The sequence below is a fragment of the Melampsora larici-populina genome, assembly GCF_000204055.1.
Source record: "Melampsora larici-populina 98AG31 unplaced genomic scaffold MELLAscaffold_3, whole genome shotgun sequence".
Classification (NCBI taxonomy): domain Eukaryota; kingdom Fungi; phylum Basidiomycota; class Pucciniomycetes; order Pucciniales; family Melampsoraceae; genus Melampsora; species Melampsora laricis-populina.
The window spans coordinates 583,093-600,564 of record NW_006768767.1 but is presented as its reverse complement, the minus strand read 5'-3'; the positions used below and the strand labels follow the sequence as shown (position 1 = coordinate 600,564).

Sequence of the window (17,472 nt, the reverse complement as noted above, 5' to 3'; positions counted from 1 at the left end):
CACTTGAAGTCATTTATCAGGCTTATTAATGTTTAAGATTCTTTCATCATGATCAAGCAAAGGACAAAGGTGCCTGTATGACACAATACTCAGCTGCTTAACTCACACTACGCGCGTGTCATGAAAGTGAGTTACCTTTCATTTCTGTAGATATGTCATTTGATCCTCCAACAAATCCAATTGTTGAGTTTCCAAATTCTCCAGCCGGAAAATTTGACTTTTCACAAGGTACCTTTGACTTGATCAAGCATAAAAGTTTGTACATTACTGCGTACAATATCCTGCGGAAAACATGTACGTCACAACACCCAAAGGCAAGTTATGGCTTTTTCCAACACTGTATTTGGGAATACAAGCCGGGAAAGAATTTAACAAAAAGTCAAAGGAGAAAGACACAGCGTGAATCACGGGGGATCAAAGAGATATCCAAGGGGACTAAATTGAATGCGTTTAATGCTATCATCCTCTTTATTAGGCTTCAATTCTCAAATGTAGTAGCCAGTGGACTGACCTCTTATTGGCTGACAGAGCTGGTATGTTAAAATCTTCTTGGGTTCCATAAGACTGATCTGAGATCCATCATCTGTAGCTTCATAGTAGGAATTATGAATGGTACATGGGGTTCTATTACTCTGATCTCTTTTTCAACTTGCACATCCACCCTTGTTATCCGTGATATGAAATATTGGTGTTTTGTTTTTGTTTGATGAGTTAAAGGACTAGTCCCTTGTGTTACTCACTTCAAAGCCTGCAAGGTAAGCTCCCTGACTGTGATCAAAGATGAGATATTTTGATTGAGCTTACTTACACTCCATAACATCAAGTGTCCCATTGTTTTTGCTCTACTTCCGCTTTTCTTTACGAGATTATAAATGATATCTTAGTCTGAGGCAAGATGCATTGAAATGTTTTTTATTCCTTAGGCAACTAAATCAATCATTGGGCCTCTTATAGAGGAGCTTCTAGGTTTCCTTGCCAGAAATTTCTATCATCATCTAGCAATTCAAAGTTTTCCTCCAATGACCCTTATTTGTTGCCATGCTTTGTTGACGGGATGTTGAACTTTTTTGGCCAATTCTCTTGGTATGATTTGTTTTAGAAGGAGGAAGTAAAGCCACAACTTAGACCAAGATGTACATGATTTCTTTTGGTTTAGAGACTCTCAATTTGACGTCTTCATACCTCCTAGCATAGGATCAACCAAAAAGTCTTGACCCTCACAGCCCAGAACTAGCAAACTTGTCCTGAGTCCCTCGCTCGACGTCTCACGAGTACTCCAGCGTGGGACTCTGATGAGTTTACCATCAGCAATTCTTCAATTTTTCTTCTCTGTCTCAACACCATATGTCAATTATGTTATCTCAGGCTTGTGTTATTTCTAGATCATTTGATCTTGCTCTCCATGAATACATGAAGTACCCAAAAAAACATCAACTTGAGATGAAATTCATGAAAATATATGACCTTCAGTTGGGGTTCACAAGAAAATGTGAAGTTCAGATGAAGTTCACAAGAAAATGTGAAGTTCTGGTTAAGTTCACAAAAAATGTGAACTTCTGAAAAATAAGAATCTTGGAAAGTTCACAAGAAATTGTGAACTTCAGATGAATTTCACGAAGAAACACAAAATCTGAACTTGTGAAAAATAAGATTTGATTTTCACAAGAAAATGTGAACTTCAGATGAAGTTCACAAGAAAATGTGAAGTTCTGGTGAAGTTCACAAAAAATGTGAACTTCCGAAAAATGAGCTTCAGATGAAGTTCACAAGAAAATGTGAACTTCAGATGAAGTTCATAAGAAAATGTGAACTTCAGGTGAAGTTCACAAGAAAATGTGAAGTTCTGGTGAAGTTCACAAAAAATGTGAACTTTCATAAAATAAGAATGTGGGATGAAGTTCACAAGAAAATGTGAACTTCAGATGAAGTTCACAAAAAACAGAAAATAAAATATGAACTATAGGTCCTTAACTCACGACTTGGTTTCAATTTTGGCTTTCTGACTTTCTTGTTCCAAATGCTTTCTCATGACGTAAACAAATCTACATACATATAGTGAAGGTTCCTAGAGCCTAGTCTGTATCGCAAAGGACAAGGATGGAACAATTGACTTACTTAATTCAATCAACTGAAGTTGAAATTATCTTTTTTTAGTGTGTCAGTGTTGTCTCTCCGTAATTACTTGACAATATTTTGTTGAATTTATTGAACAAAACCACCAAATTTCATCATCCTAAACAACTGAAGTTGAACCTACTAAAGTCACATCTATCCAATTTTCAATAAAACGCACGATGTGGGATTTGAACATTGACCCAGCGTGAAAGATATATATACCACAGTACCCATCTTTACTCATAATGAATTTTTCCTTTAGTACTTCAGTGCGCCTAGGAAATTTTTCCAAATGGTTTCCTTTAGTACTTCAGTACGCCTAGGACACTGTTCTCACCACTGCCATGGAAATTCACGGCAGAGAAATGGTATTGATAATGAAGTTTGATTGTACTTTAATTATTTTTAGTCTGTTTTGTAAGATCTTTATTGACTCAAATTTAGATCATACTTTAAGTCCTACTGTTCCATGTTCCCTGTGATCAAAGGACAATTTGTCACAAATCAACACACTTTGAAATCAACTTGGAACCTCTGACTGCAGCAACCCAGCTTTTTATTTCAAGCTCTTTTGATAGCTTCATATGCAGCAATTTACTTTGTTTGATTGGTGGACGGGCGCTTGCTATGTGTGTGCATGGCTTGACTTGCGCCTATGTATCCAGTAACAGCAAGAAGAAACAAGAGTCTGAGGACTTAATTTTTCAGAAAACAGATGATAAATGTGAAGTTCAGAAAAGGTTCACAAGAAAATGTAAACATCAGATTATAGATTACTTTTCAATCGGCAGGATAAGAAGACTTTGAAAAATGAGAGATTTTGTATTTCATGTACATATCAAGGAAATTGAGTTTTACATCCGTTTGAGAGAGATATGCCATATCTGATAATATATACAATAAAAAAAACTAGGGAACTTTCATTGGCCAGATCCCTATGAAGCAAATATGTGTTCTTGAGGGAATTATTGATGTATTGAATCTTGGGCTTGACATATGGTATTGATACAGAGAAGAGAAGTTGTAGAGTTGTGGATGGAGTAAATGACGAATGGGTTGGATCATCCGATTGAGACCTACTTCAGAGCTTTGGTCTAAGTCTTGAATCTGAAGCCTTCAAAAGCTCATGCCACCATGATGCTGATTGGACAAGCTTGAAGTGTAATTAACATCCATATGTATGTATCAGCTATCAGCTCGTTGAGAAAATTTCCCTGAGGTATTGCTCAGCTAGACCCAGAACACGGTACTGCGTAATTATATGCTGGTATACTGAGCTTCCCGGTGAGTCTCAAAAAATCCATCAATCCTCCTGAACGTTTCTCTGAACATCACCTGAACATTAGCAACCACTGTATCCCCAAAATTTCCTATAAGTCTCAGTTTGTAATCGCTCTAGACCTCATAACGCTTTCAATATCCACCTTGCAAGCATGGTCATCTCCACCATATTCTCAGTGTCCAGAGACCGATGTTCACCAACTCAACAAGATAATGTTCCCCTTGTAAGGGACAATGATTCACATGACCCTGTGGAAACTCCGTCAATCCCTCCGGTAGTTTCATCTAAACCAAAAAAACGGCAGGCTGAACCCAACAAACCAGAGAACCCCGAACCGGCTGCTGGTGATCCAGACCCCTGCTATCCAAGCAAGCGTTATAAGGAAAACGCAAAGGTCAGTTTTTCCGGGCTTTCTCTTGGCCTCAGGAAGGGCAAATAATCAGTCGTTGTACTGAAAACCTTGAGCTTCTCAGCAGGAATCCCAAATATCTCCTCCTCTATATTTTCAAGCATCAAAAGCATATAGCAATGGCAACTTCCTGCTAGCTGCCCATCGCTTTCGTTTGCTCTTGTGTCTGTATCGTGAACAGAAGTCACAGAGCATTCCAGAATACCCTGATACCAAGATGATCCAAGTCTGCCTTGATCTCACCCGGTGCTACTTGAACCTGAAGAAAGAGGACACAGCTCACGAAGTCCTTGAGGATGCTTGGCGTCCTAAGAGGCTACTAACGATTGATATAACACATCCACTTTTTAAGGATTTATCACGGCTTTATCTTGAGGTAAAGGCCCAGCAACCCCTGTTATCTCATCAAAAGGTGAGTGCGACATGACTCATCAGACTTTCATGGATGTATCTGCAGGATTGGCTGATACACCTGAATTCTCATTGACCAAGAACACAGATTTGAGTGTCCTGCAAGACGAACATGAGAGAGAAACAGTGGAATCTTTAAAACTTATTTATAATTATGGTACTCAATACTTTTTTGAAGGACAACCACGGAATGCTGTTGGCCTCTTGAGGTATGCAGTACGTCGAACAGAGGAAAGAAGTGGCACTGATATTGGAGAAAGTTTGAAACATGCATTGGTTGGGATCCACTTGCTTTTGGCTGAGGCCTTTCTCTGTCTTGGGCAGCTTGAAGATGTTCATACCACTTTGAAAAAAGTATGGAGTCCAATCCACTATCTACACATTGACCAACACCATCAACACTTTCTTTGGCTGGCGAGGGTCCATGCGCATGCCACCAAGCCAAAGACTAGCTGTTCAAACAACAAAAACAACCGCTTAACTGTTAAGAAACTTGATCTTTATGAAGTAATTGCTCCTGTTTTCTGATGAGGTCCAATACATATGTCTCACTGCTTCCTTTGTGTGCAATTCTACAATTTTAGCGCTTAGGTCTTTCACATATGGCCAACAACATCGAAATCAAGAAGGCCTACTGGCGGTGTAGTTTGCTCTTCCATCCAGATAAAAGTGGGGACACTGTTGCCTTTCAACAAGTGAGTGTTTATCAATTCTTCCCTGCTTGTTGAGACATTATGTTTATTTTATCTTCTCTTGCTTATCAGATTAGGGAGGCCTATGAAGTTTTGTCTGTTGCAGAAACACGCCGTAGATATGATTACAATCAAAAAAATTCAAAGTGAGGTAAGGGCTAAGCCTTTTTTTAGTGTAAGAGAGAAGCAAAACATAAATTAGTTCTGTTTTGTGTCAAAAAGGATTCATATGATAACATGAATCTACACGTAATTGATAGAGCAAGTTGTGAATCGGTCTTTCCTATAAACTGCATTGTCTCTTTATTGTGCTCTGTTCATAACTAGTCATTTAGAAGTAACATAATCACTTATTTGTTTAACCAATTTACATGTTCTTCTTTTTCACATTTGGTGGATCTTTTGAAAAGTTGTAGTCCATCAATCAAAAGATCCTCTTATACGAAAGTCAGACTTCCCCATAATTTACATTTCTAGAAAGACTCAAACAATTGATCATAGAGCAATGGATCAATTCCACTGCAGACAAATTTTGAAGAAAACTAACTACAATTATACATGTTCTTGGTTGAAGTCACTAAAGGAAGAGACCCACATAGATGATTGTTTAAATCAGTACTGCAATTGATGGGTGAGAAACAATTGTACTATTTCTCAAAAGGAAATAGATGATTTAGTTTTAAATTTGGATTGGATCTAACTCTGGTTTAGTTTGTCCTTTTCAATTTTTAAATCCGAATAAACCAAAATGGAGAGATCAGAAACTCATGAAGCCACACCAACAGCAACAGCTGATTTAAGTACGCTACCACTGAGAAAATGAACTCAGTGCTCCATATTCTTACAAAAGGGAAAAATATGCTCTGAGTGTGGAGAAATAATTTGCCTTATCTCTATCATTCTGAGAATCCTAAAATTCTTGAGCTAGGGGTTGGTTTGATGACTAAATTCACCGGTGACTAAATTATATCTACCTGAATTCATTCTCCAAGCTTTTCATGATAAAATTGACTCATTCAAGCTAATATCTGGTGTACTTTCCTTTTACAGATGAAGCATCAAGTATCAGTACCAGTAACAAGACAGTTCATCGAATCAAAGGAAAACTGAGGCACAACTTGAATGATAATCTCAAAACCCAATGTTGATCCAGCTTATGATCTTGGTCAAGATTACCAGGATCTTTTATAGGCATCCATGATCTCACAATAATTTTATGGGAATTTTTTTTAGGACACGTAATCAAAGAAGAAACTCTTTCAGTAATTTAAATGCGTTCAGATTGAATGACAACATCAAGCTCAATTGAAACAGATAGGATACAATCATCAGGCACAAAGAATCCATGTAATTAACTCAAGTTTTTCAAGGAAGTCATCAAACCAGTGCAGGGACAAGTAGAATGAGTCTAGTAAGTTAGTTGCGATAAGAATCAGTGGTGTCGGCGCTTGTTAGATCCTGCCGCTTGTTGGTTTGGGAGCAATTGACGCTTATTGATTCGTTTGATCTGATTGTCATGGCTTTCAGGAGATTTAATTTGATGGTGGACATGGTCCTCGATGAAAGGTGATTCCCCTGAGAGAAAACAGTTTCAGTGGGGTACCACTCATGGGAAAGATGAAGCTTGGATAGGCATAACTAACATGTACCAGATGTGCTTTCTTGCATTTCACTTTCACCAAACTGATACCACGTTAACCTTTTGTCAGCCAGGATCACTTCCCCCGGATAATTTTCTTGATCGGTGTTATTTACTGAGTTCACATTGTTCTCTTCATTGACTTTTGTTTCTTTGTTGACGTTGTTTTCATCATTGACATTGTTTTCTTGGTCGGGATCATTGTGTTCGACACCACCTGGAGCTGAATCATCTGGACTTTAGTATACACTAGCACTATGTGATTTAAAAGAATACACATTACTCACAAGTCTTTTCCATGTTTTGGGGGATGTGAGAATCTTTAGCGGGATCAAAGTTGTGACAAGATGTAGAAATTGGTAGCACGCCTTCTGAGTTAAGTTTACCAAGGTCCATCTCTATTGTGATTTTGATCATCATTGGGAGATAAATTGCTAGATTATTAGGTTTTTTGGTTTGACGGATCAAGAGATATTGGAATGGAAAATTGAGGATTTCTATTTTGAAAGGGATGTCAAGTTGGGAAATTTACGACAAAAAATTCTCTCAACGGCACAACCACAAAAGGAGATTATCCTAGCCGTAAAAAAGCTTTGCCAAAATTTCAATTGCAAGTAAGCATTTTCCTTAAATTAAAATCGTGACACTGTAGATCATCTTGAATTAACACCTCTGAAGAGTGTTCACAGTCACAACTCAATTAGTTGTAGAAAAAACCCGGAACAGTTGTCTAGGACAAAGGGCACGAGCTAGTGCCACATAAGAATCATGGGTGCAATCCCAGCCAAGCTAAGCGCAAGCAAGATTACCTCTATGATTATCCCTCATCTTGATTGAGGGACCCTGGCTTCATTGCGTAATATTATTGTTTTGGGAATTATTCCTTCCGCAGGTCTGTTCACAAAATTTGAATCACAAGCCGTAAATTCACGAACTTCAACGTAGATTATCTCGACCTGACCCCCTCAAATAGCGCTAACAGTCACAACTCATTTGTTGCTAGAAAGAGCCCAGCTGTGGTGTCTCGGAGAGAGGGCAAACTAGTGCCACATTAGAATAATAGGTGGAGGCCAATCCAAGCCAAGCAGAAGAGAGATTACTTTGGTGATTATCATCCCATCACGATTGAGATAGCCTGGCTCCATTGCCTCTTTAAATCCTGAGATCGTACGATTTACTTAACTCGATCTCATTTGGCTTTCACTTTTTGATGATCATTCCTTCGCTAGGTCAGTGCGCACCGCACCGGAGGCTTTCAGGATGGGGCATCACGATCTCTGTTCTCTTGACTTGAGTTACACAACATACTGAAAGCCGCACCCCAAATACCCACTTTGACGCTTACCCACAATCTTCCCTCAGACTGAGACACAATATCATCAAGACGTCAATCATCACAATCACTTCAACGTCAAACAAACAATTGGCCACAGCTCACTGAAACATCATGGTCATACTCTGGGAATAACAATGAAAGATCATCCAATGTACAAGTATACTGTATCATGAGGAATTTAATAGCGGATGGAAATTGCTCAAATCCAAACAACATCATGGGCAATGACTAATGTTATATGAATTTACTGCTAGCTGTACCAAGGTACAGCGGATATCTTCCAGGGCTACTTCTAAAACATACCAACAGTGACCCCCAAACACCTATTGATATGCATAGAAGGATGAGAATACTACAGTGTATGAAAATTAAGCACTTGCCTCCTATTCTATTGGTCACCAAACCTCTTGAGCTCTCGATCTTGGGACTGGCCACATATGCAAGATCCACATTTTTCAAAATACGCTTCTCTAGTAGTTGATACACGTCAGGAATATATTAGCATAATGTTGGATGTGGACTTGAAAATTAGCTCACTTATCCTGATGTATGTCTTTCCTTCAAAATCTTCCATTGCACTGGATAGAGTGGCTAAAGCCTCGTCACATTTTTCATAAGCCTGCTCATGATTTATGGCTGCTCTAATTCGCTCCTCTGATATAAACCAGGAGCAGGTCAATAAAGCAATATATATTCTCAATATGCCGCTCATCAAAGTAGAAAAAACCTACCTCGGGCCTCCTGCTGGAATTCTTGGAGCTCCGTTTTAGCATTGTAAACTTCGTTTTCACATGAAACTCGTAGACATCTTGCTTCATGCAGTTCATCTGACCAAATCCGAGACCATAAGCGCTAGTATCAACCAAGCTGTAAATGTCCAATATACTGACTTGTCCCTGTTTGCAAAAGCTTCACAATTTCACCTCTAGTGGTGGAAATCAGATACTTTAAGGATGTTGTTTGCGTATTTTCCAAATCTTCATGTTTTTGCAACATATCTCTGAAGTTTTTTGAAGTACTTTCAAGTAAAACTGACCAATGTATGTGATACATTCAGGCTTTGTGTGACTCTTATTGATGCTGAGGAGCACAAATAACTAACCTTTCAGCCCGTGTACCTTCTCTTGAAGAAGATGACGTGTGGTTTGCAAACCATCCCTACAATCTTCCAAAGCTTGAGCGCTTGAATCGAATTCATCCCGCAATCGTCTTAATGGTTGATGTATTGTATGCCTATCCTGTTTCTTCGCGTTCCAGAGTTTTTCAACCTCTGCCTGCAGCTGGTCATACTTGTCTATTGAATCTTGAAAGTTCTCGTGTAAGTGTCTTTCTATGTATCCTAGACGCTGGAAGATTTCGGTGACACATGCATTGAAGTCTTCACAATTTGAACACACAAGATTATTGGAAGAGTTGATCCCATTTGTAGTACTTGAGCTTGGAAATTTTGCTCCATAAGATCGAAGTCGTGGAGGAATGGGTTTAGAAAATTTACTGACTGAGGGTGGATATTCAAAAGACATTTATTGACCAAAAACTCAAGGAAAGATATGAAAAGGATATACGATCAATGATTTATGAACGAGATAAAAGAATTTGATGGGAGGTAGCTACTGCTTTCAATATCATTAAAGTATGAAGTCAAACGCAGTCAAACGCAGTCAAAGATCAGACAATTGAACAAAGGGGTGAGTGTTTTGTGTTTTGTGAATTTCAAAGGCAATTTCCCATCATACTCAGCATGCATCTGTTGTTGAGGGTGTGCAATTCAAGCGGGCTATACAAGAAGAGCTATTCATTGATGAGCACTCAGCTTGTGAGCTTCAACTCCATTGACTTCCTTGATAGCTATACAGGTCAAACCATTTTGTCCTTCATGATAAAGGAAACAATTTACAACACCTTCACGAGTAAGAGGAAGGGACTACCACTGCATGTACGTTCTCTTCCGTGTTAAAAGATAGAGCCGGTTCACAAACAAGATTTTTGAATTTACCCACAAAGACAGTAAGAGTATTGGAATTTGTGATTTGAAACCAACAAGTTGAAGCTTTGATTTTTCTTCAGAGATACCATGGTGATGTTCTTTAGGAGAACTGCGACAGATGAGATTATATTAATTGTATCAGTGAGACAATTTTGAGTTCCAACCTTATTGACTTAATTCATATGATTCAGCGAAAGATGATAAGCATGATTCTTTAGACCAGGGAAAGAACTATAAAAGTAGACAAGTAAGATCACTATGAAAGAAAACAAACAGGTGAGATCACTATCAAAGAAAATGAAAACACAGATGAGGCCCAATGCATCTTTGTATGTCCTGTGCTTAAGCGCCTTCCATCAATGTTCAACTCTGACAACTACGCTACCATTCTCAAGGACCTCGTGAAGACCATTGAAATGAGCACACAACACAATTTTACAGATCTGATCTATATATCCTAGTTCTCGGAGTCAAAAGATAAGACAAATACCTGAAAATAACAAGCATTACATATAACAAGAAAATCTTCATTAGACCATACACAACATCCATCGATACCTCTTGTGTTCAGTAGATTTTCTTGGTAGGATTACTCATTACAGCAGTCTATTGTACCAAGTGTGAGATACAGTTGATTGTTTTCCAAGGGACTTCATATCAAGGAAAAATCGAGAAGGAACTCCAGAATATGGAGAGGGACATTTCATACTTAACAAATTACATACAAGTGTTGTCCCGATTTGAAATGGTGCATGTGATGCCATTATGAAACGCTTGGAAAATTATACACCTGTTGAGAGTGATGAAATCAAATTGAACAACAATTCAAAACACATCAAAACACAAGCATACTTATCTTGAAGACATATCATTACTTAATACGCGTGATGTATCAAGCACAAGGAATCAAATACGACAAATGAACAGTATGTGACAGGTTAATTATCATCACTCCATATGGTATAGCGTAACAAACTATTGATCTTGAGCATACTATCACAGGGATCACACAGTTTCCCAAGCAATCCCAGACAAGCACAATCCTATTTTACTTGCTCCCAAGCCTGGATACAAAAAAAAGTCATCACCAATGCTACTTGAGCATATTTTATTCATGATGTTTGGGGAGGTGAAAGACATACAATTTTCAAAACCCGTACACCTTTCCATACTGACATATCACAAGATCTTGAAACGTTTTGATGAGCTCGGACTTCCGCGCATTGAGCGGCAGTTGATAGCCTGGATTGAAATAAAGGATGATGTCCCGAAGAATCCGGCATGTGGTGAAATGATCACGGAGGTCACAAGTTGGCGAAATGTATTGGAGGAAGTCATGCGGTAGCTTGAAGACTTTGTCCCAAAAGATAGGATCCTCCTGATGGGATGGGATTGGAACACAACTGTAACGCCTTGGGTTTTGGGGGACTGGACGTCTCCGAAGCTCTCGAGGAGGCTGAGGGCGCGCGGCTTGAGGAATGCGACGCCTTCGAAGTACTCGAGCAGGGGCAGGGAGAACCGGTTGAGGAACTTGGCGTCTTCTAAGCACTCGAGCCGGCTCAAGTATTGGTCGTCTTTGAAGGATTCGAGCAGCCTGATTTCCAACTATTTGGGAGTTAACTCCATTGAGTACAACGTCTCCAAAGACATCACCATTGATAGTTAGGCGCATGGCAGAAATGATATAAAAGCTATAACAAACAAGATCAACAAAAGAGAGGGAATATGGTCAGATAATTTTCCGCAGAGAAGAGAAACAAAGATTGAAAGTTGAGTGGATAAAATCTTACACTGAATTTGCTACCTAGGGAGGTAGGTATCTGGACTAAAATAAATCGGACCTTGCTCAATGGGTGATGGACGGATAGCTATAACAAATACGGCCAAAAAAAGAGATAGATTACCGTCAGCCTGTGTACCACAGAGAGGAAGAACAAATATTGAAGGTTGATTCAATATTATCTCAAGATGAAATAGCTACCGAGTGATGTAATTATTGGAACAAGAAGGAAATGGACCTCGATCAACAGGTGATGGACAAAAATCTATAACAAATAACACAAGAAAATCAAGTCAGCCAGTGTACCGCAAAGACAGAGAGGATGAACAAGGTATGCAGGTTGATTCAATATAATCACAAAATGAAAGCTCTACCTAGTGATGCAAATATATGAACAAGAAGACACTGTGCTCCAATCAAGAGGCAACACTGAAAAGTCAACAAAAAAGCCAAAGAAAGAGATAGAATGCAGTCAGCCAGTGAACCGCAGAGAAGGAATAAAAACTCAATGTGTATGGATTGTATCTCATAGTGAAAAGCTGCTCCGTATATGATTGTTTTTGATCAGAAAAAATTCAGCCCGAACAGATCACACGCGTCTAGCAGATTGTGTAATACCGGTGCCTTTGATTATGATGAAAAGACGATGAACACTGAGCCTATGTATACTTAAAGGGATCTCTAGTGATCCTTATTAATCACGACGTAAAAAAATATCATCTGTTGAGATGCTGCTTTTGTTTGGGTTTTGTTTGACTTGCCGCGAGACAAGACTATTCAAGCAAAAAAGGGCGAATATTGTTCCGGTTTGATTCATTTGATTTGACAGTACCCCGCTTTTTATGCCACGTTGAGCGTTAAAAACAGCCGTAAAATTGGCCTTTGGGTGTTGTGACCTACATGTTTTACGCAGGATAATCCAAGCTGTAATGCACAAACTGTTCTGCTTTTGAAATCAAAGATACTACGTAGAGTTTGAAAATTTGGCCATTGAATTTTGAGGGCTCAAATTACATATTGAAAAACTGAAAGGTTACTAACTCACTTTCATGACACGCGCGTAGCTTAAGTTAGGCCGCTGAGTAGTGTGTAAAACAGGCGCCTTTGTTTTTTTGCTCGATTAGGATGAAAAATTCTTGAACATCAAGCCTCTGTAAACTCAAGGGGATCTTGAGTGATGCATATCAATAATGATGTCAAGAAGGAGAATCCTGAGATGCTGCTTTTTGTTTGGTCATATGTTTCTTGCCACGGGACAAGAGCTGATTCAGGTGCAAATCTTGCTTCCGGCCACTTCGATGATTAAAGCATGTCATTGGAAGAGATGAGAATATGTGACAATAGGACTCCCTTCAGACTCATCAAATGGAACAAGGATCACAGATTAAGTACTGTCCCGATGGATAGACAGATTGATTTTGTGCAAATCAATCGATGAGGAAAGCGAGTTAGCTTTAGAGGTTGTAATCTGACTTTTCACAAGAAAAACTTGATTTGATCAAGCATAGTTTGTACACTACAGCCTTGATTATCCTAAGGCATTTTCACAGCCGCTTTTAACACCCCATTTGGTAAAAAAGCAGGGTGAAATCACACAAATCAAATGAGGAGTCAACTTTTACAATATATATTTTGTATTGTACGCTTAAAAAAATGCAGGCCCTCTTCTGCTTCACATGTTTTGCCTGTCATCTTTTCTACTTCTATTTGTATACGTACTTTACGTTTTTAGAAGCCAATCAAGATTGAAAAAAAAGGAACCACAGCAGGTCTGAAAAGTGGATTCTTATCTCTGCTTTCTACGGCCTTTTTACTCATGTAGAAAAAGTTCAAAAAAATAACATGGTCAATGTGGCGTAAATTGCTGAGCACAAAATCCATCTACACAAAAACGCGTGTGAATAGCTCTTTCTTCTTTCTTCAAAGAATCAGCACGTTCCAACTTCCGCATTGTAGTTACATTTCCCCAAAACGCAAAAAGCATCCATAGACGATTTGCCATGAGCTGAAATTTCTCCAATTGAGACTTCTCTAACTTCACTCTGTTTTACATCTTCGGATTGATATCAGCTTTTTTTGGAAAACTGCGTAGACTTTTTAAACTTTCTTCAAGATCACTTAAAATCACATTTGTTGATTCTTTTGGTCCATTTTATGTTCATGTTCCCTCTTCAATCATAATCTACTGAATTCTTTGATGCTGAAATGTCCAATTGATAAAAATAGAGAGGAGTCCTTATTAAAACAAATTTAGGATTAGAGTATTAAGTAGTTGAAAAGAAAAGAAATATGAGAAGAGAAAAGAAAGGTGCAGCATTATAACCTACCCCAACAAGAAAAAATGAAGAATTCAATATTATACGTATACCTTTGAATCACTCAAACTTGCTTCTCTTTCCTATCTTTGAAAAGAGTAAGTAGAATTTCACTAATTAATCAATAACGTACTTTGAACTTATGTTGGTGTATTCCTTTATGTCATCTGTTATGATGTCAGACCCGTGCTCTTTCATTGTTGCCAAAGATTGTTATTGAGCTTTCGATAACTACACCAACTAACATATCCTTTATCCTGAACCTATAAGATATTTAATTGAACTGACTAATAGTTGGTTGTTTCCCACCAAGTATCCAACAGATGATCTTTTGTTTAGTTAGACTTTGGTTGAAGTCCTACGCGTATTGTTACGCATCTTATCAGCTCATATAATCTTTTGTTTAGTTAGACTTTGGTTGAAGTCCTACGCGTATTGTTACGCATCTTATCAGCTCATATAATCTTTTGTTCAGTTAGACTTTGGTTTAAGTTTTGTGAAAGTTTTATTTTTTCAATGAAGGATCAAGCCAAGATTTGATTGAATCTCTGGACAATCAAAGTGGTTTTAATGTTATTTTTTCAATGAAGGATCAAGCCAAGATTTGATTGAATCTCTGGACAATCAAAGTGGTTTTAATGAAAGGAACAAATTGATGGCTCTGAAACTAGAAATGAACTGAAGAAAAGTCAAACTAGCTTTTGTAAGGGCTACCAAACGTAACTCAAGAGGTATGAAATGTTGGTAAACATTATCTTGGGGAGTGAATGTTTTGTTCAGAGAATTGGAGTATTGTTGGATTTGGGTGAAAGCATCTCCGGGCAATAATGACCTAAACGCCACCGTATATCACACCAACCTGTACCTCGGTAGACTTCTGGTGGCTTCCTTGTGTATAACTTGTACATGTGGAGTCCACTCTTCTTGTTTATGTAGAACAGTTGGAACACACAAAAAGCTCTCAGAATTAAAGTGAGAATGCAAAGACTCAACCAGGGAAAGGCCTATAGCTTTTACTCATAGATTTTTAAACACAAGGGAATGGTAAATGTGAAAATGATGCATAAACTGCGAGTTAACCATTCTCACCTTCTGAATCCATGGAACATAACATCATCAGGTCTCATCAGGATCTTTACGCATTGATCTTCAATGGTTGATATCACATTTTCATGACAGCTCGCTTTCCAGCCTACAGATACGCTAACCATACCTGAACAGACCTTAACAAGGTTTTCTGGGAAGTCTTAGTCTGATTTCGAGTAAAAGAAATAGTCATGTATTGTTACAAACATCCCATATATATATATTGTTTAGTTTGAACGTGGTTGAAACTGATCTCGATGTAGCTCGACATGACTCAAAATCAATGGTACTATATATGATAAAAGACCCAATAGACATTGTAAAAGAAAAACAAACAATTGCAAAAGTTAATTTTTTTAGATAGAATGCACACGTCCCAACGAGTGATTTGGGAGAAGTCGAAAAAGGGCTTGTAATATAAAAAGACCTCTACATAGATCAGAGTTGTTGTGAATCCTCCTCATCTCACACTTTTTTTTTGTGCACCACTGGTTTTTCAAGCTTATCCTAGTCAAGTGAATGAGAGAAGCTGGGACATGACCCTCGTGACTTGGTATAGGTGGCAATGGACTTCACATAGCTCAACTCCAGTACAGGTTTTGGTACAGGCTATCTATATTTTAGCCCGGAGGCCTTTTCGCCCATTTCCAAAAATCCTCGAATGCTCCTGTTGTGTTAAGTAAAGTTGATTCAATCTCATAGGTGGTTTCACCTTTCATTTGTACAAGAACCGTGCTTGTCGTAAAAGAATTGTATCTTCCAGGGTGCCTTTTCAAATCAGGAAGCTCAAACAGAGACCCTGATTCAACCAGAATACGTTTCAAGACAACAGACAAGTTTTTGTGGCGTAATATTACACAAACAAGTGTGTCTTGGAAGATAAACCCCTTAATTTCCAGATCTTAAGTCCAAAGCACATATGATCATCCGCTTAAACCACAAGACAAAGGGAGTTGTTCATCAGTCCCTACTCACATCTCTCATAATCCGGATCAGTAGACAACAGGTTTTTGAAGCCCAGTGTCTCCATCTCACATCTAACAATCATAGCATTGACCTCACCACGAATGTCCTCAAGAAACGTCTCATATGAATGTCCTCACCAAGCTTCGTGTCTCAAGGAGGGCAGGAAGAAGCTGTGCAAAGACTGCGGTGGATTAAACCGTTCTGGGGTGATCAAGCATACCATCAATAGTTCACTACATTCGAATTGTAATTCCAGCTGCCCCGTATATGGATGTAAGCCATGATTTTGTTATCATTGTCTCGATCACCAATTCTGATTCCTACTTGACGTGCTCTACAGTGACCAATTTGGATTCATACCCCTTTTCTTTGAAGAGCTCTGCTGAGACCAATGGACCTTCTAAAAGTACGGAATTACACATCAACAATTAAAATTACAAACAGAGCTTTGACCACTTCCGCCTTTAATAGGTGGGGCTTCTAATCAACATCCCAATTTCTTGTTGAAGAAACGAGATGATGTTCATAATGCCAGTAAAAAAGCTACAAATCATGTATCTTTTGAAGATGATAGTTCAGGTGTGTACATAACAGCTTCAGGTATAATCCAACATACTAATTCTCTTGAATACCCTGCAGAGACAAACAGCGACACCGAAAGCAAAATCATTAATCAACTTGCACCCAAAGCTAAGATTGTTTTGGGCCAGCACCGCCCCACTATCGATCATGCAATACTACCATCCAAGAGTTCATTGATGCAAAGAAGGAAATCACTAGATCCCGAAATTACGTGCGTCACAAATACCTCCAGCGTCCATAATGGTAGGCCCTTGGCCCAATGCCAGGGTTCTACATTCACCAATAACGGGAAAATTACAACAGGTTCAGAATCTGTCTTCTCTGGGCCGTCCTACTATTGCGGCCCATTGACTATGACACTTGATTCAAATTCCAGGGAGCGGGACCGTCTTGGATGACCAAGAACCTGTGAATCATAAATCGAAATCTAAGGTTCCACCTGGTGTTGCTCTGGAAGACCCAAAGCCCAACCACCCCCAAATTACCATCATTGAATTGACTTTAGTCATGGCCTTCCTCTATCTGTTTGGAAAGTTTGTCTCTGGAGTGTGGGCTGTTTTTTTTCTCGTGGTGTTTCTTACTTCATTGTTTTGATCTGCAAATGAACTTTGTAGGTGTTCTATACTGGCCTCTTCCGCTTTCATTCATTATGTTTGCTTCCATTGTTTATATATTGTAATTCTTCCCGCCAGTTTTTCAAACAATAAAGTTCAGGAATTGGACGGTTGGGAAACAGCACTTTTCCTAGGACAAAGTGTGGTTTTGCCTGTCATTAGTTGTTGACCGCAGGGGTATTTTGATCAAAGTTTGCCTCATCTTACTGAAACCATGCCATGAATTCATGAACCACATGAAACCCTTAGGATACCGGG

At 38.7% G+C, this 17,472-nt stretch overlaps 3 protein-coding genes across 3 annotated transcripts; 1 reads left to right on the top strand and 2 right to left on the bottom strand.

The window, feature by feature from the left end:
• Positions 1-3,548: 3,548 nt before the first annotated feature.
• Positions 3,549-5,059, top strand: MELLADRAFT_90809 (uncharacterized protein; the record flags this gene model as incomplete). The annotated part of the gene is made up of 5 exons (XM_007405340.1): positions 3,549-3,791; positions 3,871-4,218; positions 4,299-4,724; positions 4,802-4,912; positions 4,982-5,059. 5 exons carry the CDS (start codon positions 3,549-3,551, stop codon positions 5,057-5,059), a joined length of 1,206 nt encoding a protein of 401 aa, XP_007405402.1.
• Positions 5,060-6,341: 1,282 nt separating this feature from the next.
• Positions 6,342-6,944, bottom strand: MELLADRAFT_59464 (uncharacterized protein; the record flags this gene model as incomplete). The annotated part of the gene is made up of 3 exons (XM_007404905.1): positions 6,342-6,484; positions 6,553-6,780; positions 6,836-6,944. The coding sequence occupies 3 exons, from the start codon at positions 6,942-6,944 to the stop codon at positions 6,342-6,344; spliced, it is 480 nt and encodes a 159-aa protein (XP_007404967.1).
• Positions 6,945-10,876: 3,932 nt separating this feature from the next.
• Positions 10,877-12,181, bottom strand: MELLADRAFT_102221 (uncharacterized protein; the record flags this gene model as incomplete). The annotated part of the gene is made up of 5 exons (XM_007404904.1): positions 10,877-10,935; positions 11,048-11,562; positions 11,853-11,916; positions 12,026-12,080; positions 12,137-12,181. The coding sequence occupies 5 exons, from the start codon at positions 12,179-12,181 to the stop codon at positions 10,877-10,879; spliced, it is 738 nt and encodes a 245-aa protein (XP_007404966.1).
• Between the last annotated feature and the right edge of the window lie 5,291 nt (positions 12,182-17,472).